Here is a 2500-nt window from a genome sequence, read left to right on the forward strand (position 1 = left end):
GGGTAGTTGTGGGTGTACATGTGGATATGTGTGTGGATACTTGTTGGTGCGGGTTGAGGATAGTTGTGGGTGTACATGTGGATATGTGCGTGGATACTTGTTGGTGTGGGTTGAGAGTAGTTGTGGGGTGTACATGTGGGATGTGTGTGGATACTTGTTGGTGCGGGTTGAGGGTAGTTGTGGGGTGTACATGTGGATGTGTGTGTGGATACTTGTTGGTGTGGGTTGAGGGTGCAGTTGTGGGTGTACATGTGGATGTGTGTGGATACTACTGTTGGTGTGTGGTTGAGCGGTAGTTGTGGGTGTACATGTGGATATGTGTGTGGATACTTGTTGGTGCGGGTTGAGGATAGTTGTGGGTGTACATGTGGATATGTGCGTGGATACTTGTTGGTGTGGGTTGAGAGTAGTTGTGGGTGTACATGTGGATGTGTGTGTGGATACTTGTTGGTGCGGGTTGAGGTGTAGCTGGGTGTACATGTGGATGTGTGTGTGGATACTTGTTGGTGTGGGTTGAGGGTATTTGTGGGTGTGGATGTGGATATGTGTGGATACTTGGTGCGTGTTGAGGGTAGTTGTGGGTGTATCTGTGAATGCGTTTGTATCTGTGGATATTTGTAGATGTGGATAAGCATCTGTGTGGGTGTGGATGTGTGGATATGGGTGTAAGTGTTGTAGAAGAGAAGAATATGTATGAGAAAGAATTTGAGGAAGAAATAGCAAGGAAATTAGAATAACTTTGGGAATTGGAAGAAAATGAGAAATTAATATTTGATGATGGCGTGGAGGAGGGAAAATAGGAAGAGAAAAAATGAATATAGGGAAAAATGAAGAGAAAATATATGATGAAATAATGGATAATGACAGAAATGACCATGATATTAATAACAAAGATAAATATATTATTATCAATATTATAATTACTAGTATCATTATCGTCATTATTATTATCATTATTATTGCCACTATAATTATCCTCATTATTACTATTACCCTCATTATTATTATCATCATCATTATCATTACCATCATCACTATTATCATTATCATAATTATTCCAATATCTAATAATAATAATAATAATAATAATAATATTGATACTATTATCACTAACTTCACCCCACTTACCCACACTCATAACCCCCCACCCCTTCTCAACACCCACACTCTCTGCCGCACCCACGGACCCCTAGCTCCAACACTTTCCCTCACCCATTCCTGCCCATTCCACCCCACTCCACCCCCTCCACCCTACCGCCCTACTACCATCACACCCCCACACCTCCATCTCACCCCTACATGCCGCCATCCCATCCCTCCTCCACCTACTCCCCCCCCCATCCCAACACCCACGCCATCCTCCCCTAACATCCTACCCCCTCCTACCCCATTACACCCCACGCCCACTCCAACCACTCCTACCCACCCCTACTCCAACCCCCACCACTACTCCCCCATCACCCCCCACCCTCTCCGCCCCTACCCCTACCCACTTCCCTCCCTCTCCCACCCCCCTCTAACTCCTACCACCCCCCTACCCTTCCACCCCTACCCCTCCCTCTTCCAACACCCCTACGCCCCCTCCCCTCTACTAACATCCTACTCCCCAACCCACTCCACCCCTTCCCCTAACCCCCCTCCCCCACTCCTACCTCCATTCCACCCCTTCTACTCCTGTGTACCCCCCCTCCTGCAACTCCCTACCCTTCCACCCCCTCTACCCTCTTCACACCTCCAATTTCCCCCAATCCCCACAATCTCCTCCCCTACACTCCACCTTCCACCCCCTCTCTGCCTGCCTACCTATCCCCCAATCCCTTCACCCCTACCCCTTCCACCCCACCCTACCTACCCCCCAATCTCACCCCTACCCACACTCCACCCCCTCCTCCACCCCACGCCCACCCGCCCACGAACAGGTGTCTCCGAGGGTCGAATTTCAGCGTCCGAGACTCGCGGTGTCCGAAAGGCTCGAATCAAGAGGCTTCGAACAAGAGCTGACTGTTCGGAGGATCTGTTTCTTGTGACTTTGGCTTCGTTCTTTTCCTTTCGTGTTTGTTTTGTGTCTTTCTTTGTTTGTTTGTTTTGTGGTTGTTGTCCCCCTCTTTATTGTGTTTTTTTTATTGGTGTCTTTATATTTATTTGTTTTTGTTTTTGTTTGTTCAGTTATTTTTGTTGTCCTTTTTTATTTTATTGTTGGTTTTGTATATATTCGTTTATTGTTGTTTTGTTTATTCATTTATTTTTGTTTTCTCTTTTTTTCCTTTTTGGGGGTGGATGACATTTTTTTTTCTATTTATTGTCTTTCTTTCTTTTAATTATTTTCATCATCATTATCATCCATCAACGTTATCGTCATTTCCACCATGATTATTACATCATTATCCTTATTACTATATCATTCACTTGCTCGAAGGAATAACTTAATTTCTCTGTTTTCTTGGAAGTTTCAAGTGCTTGCTTGGCTAATCTTGAGAATATCTTTGAATATCTTTGCTTG

At 45.2% G+C, this 2500-nt stretch overlaps 1 protein-coding gene across 1 annotated transcript in view; it reads right to left on the minus strand.

Moving 5' to 3' along the window:
* The window catches only part of LOC138864989 (mucin-2-like), a 1585-nt gene extending 447 nt beyond the window's left edge, over nt 1-1138 (minus strand). Inside the window, exons 1-3 of the mRNA XM_070133658.1 lie at nt 1129-1138; nt 331-605; nt 1-211 (exon numbers count right to left, since the gene is read on the minus strand). The exon at nt 1-211 is cut by the window's left edge and continues 302 nt beyond it. Of these exons, the coding sequence (XP_069989759.1) occupies nt 1-211; nt 331-605; nt 1129-1138 (496 nt within the window). The remainder of the gene's footprint in view (nt 212-330; nt 606-1128) is intronic.
* Between the last annotated feature and the right edge of the window lie 1362 nt (nt 1139-2500).

The sequence above is a fragment of the Penaeus vannamei genome, chromosome 19, assembly GCF_042767895.1.
Source record: "Penaeus vannamei isolate JL-2024 chromosome 19, ASM4276789v1, whole genome shotgun sequence".
NCBI classification, from domain to species: Eukaryota; Metazoa; Arthropoda; class Malacostraca; order Decapoda; family Penaeidae; genus Penaeus; species Penaeus vannamei.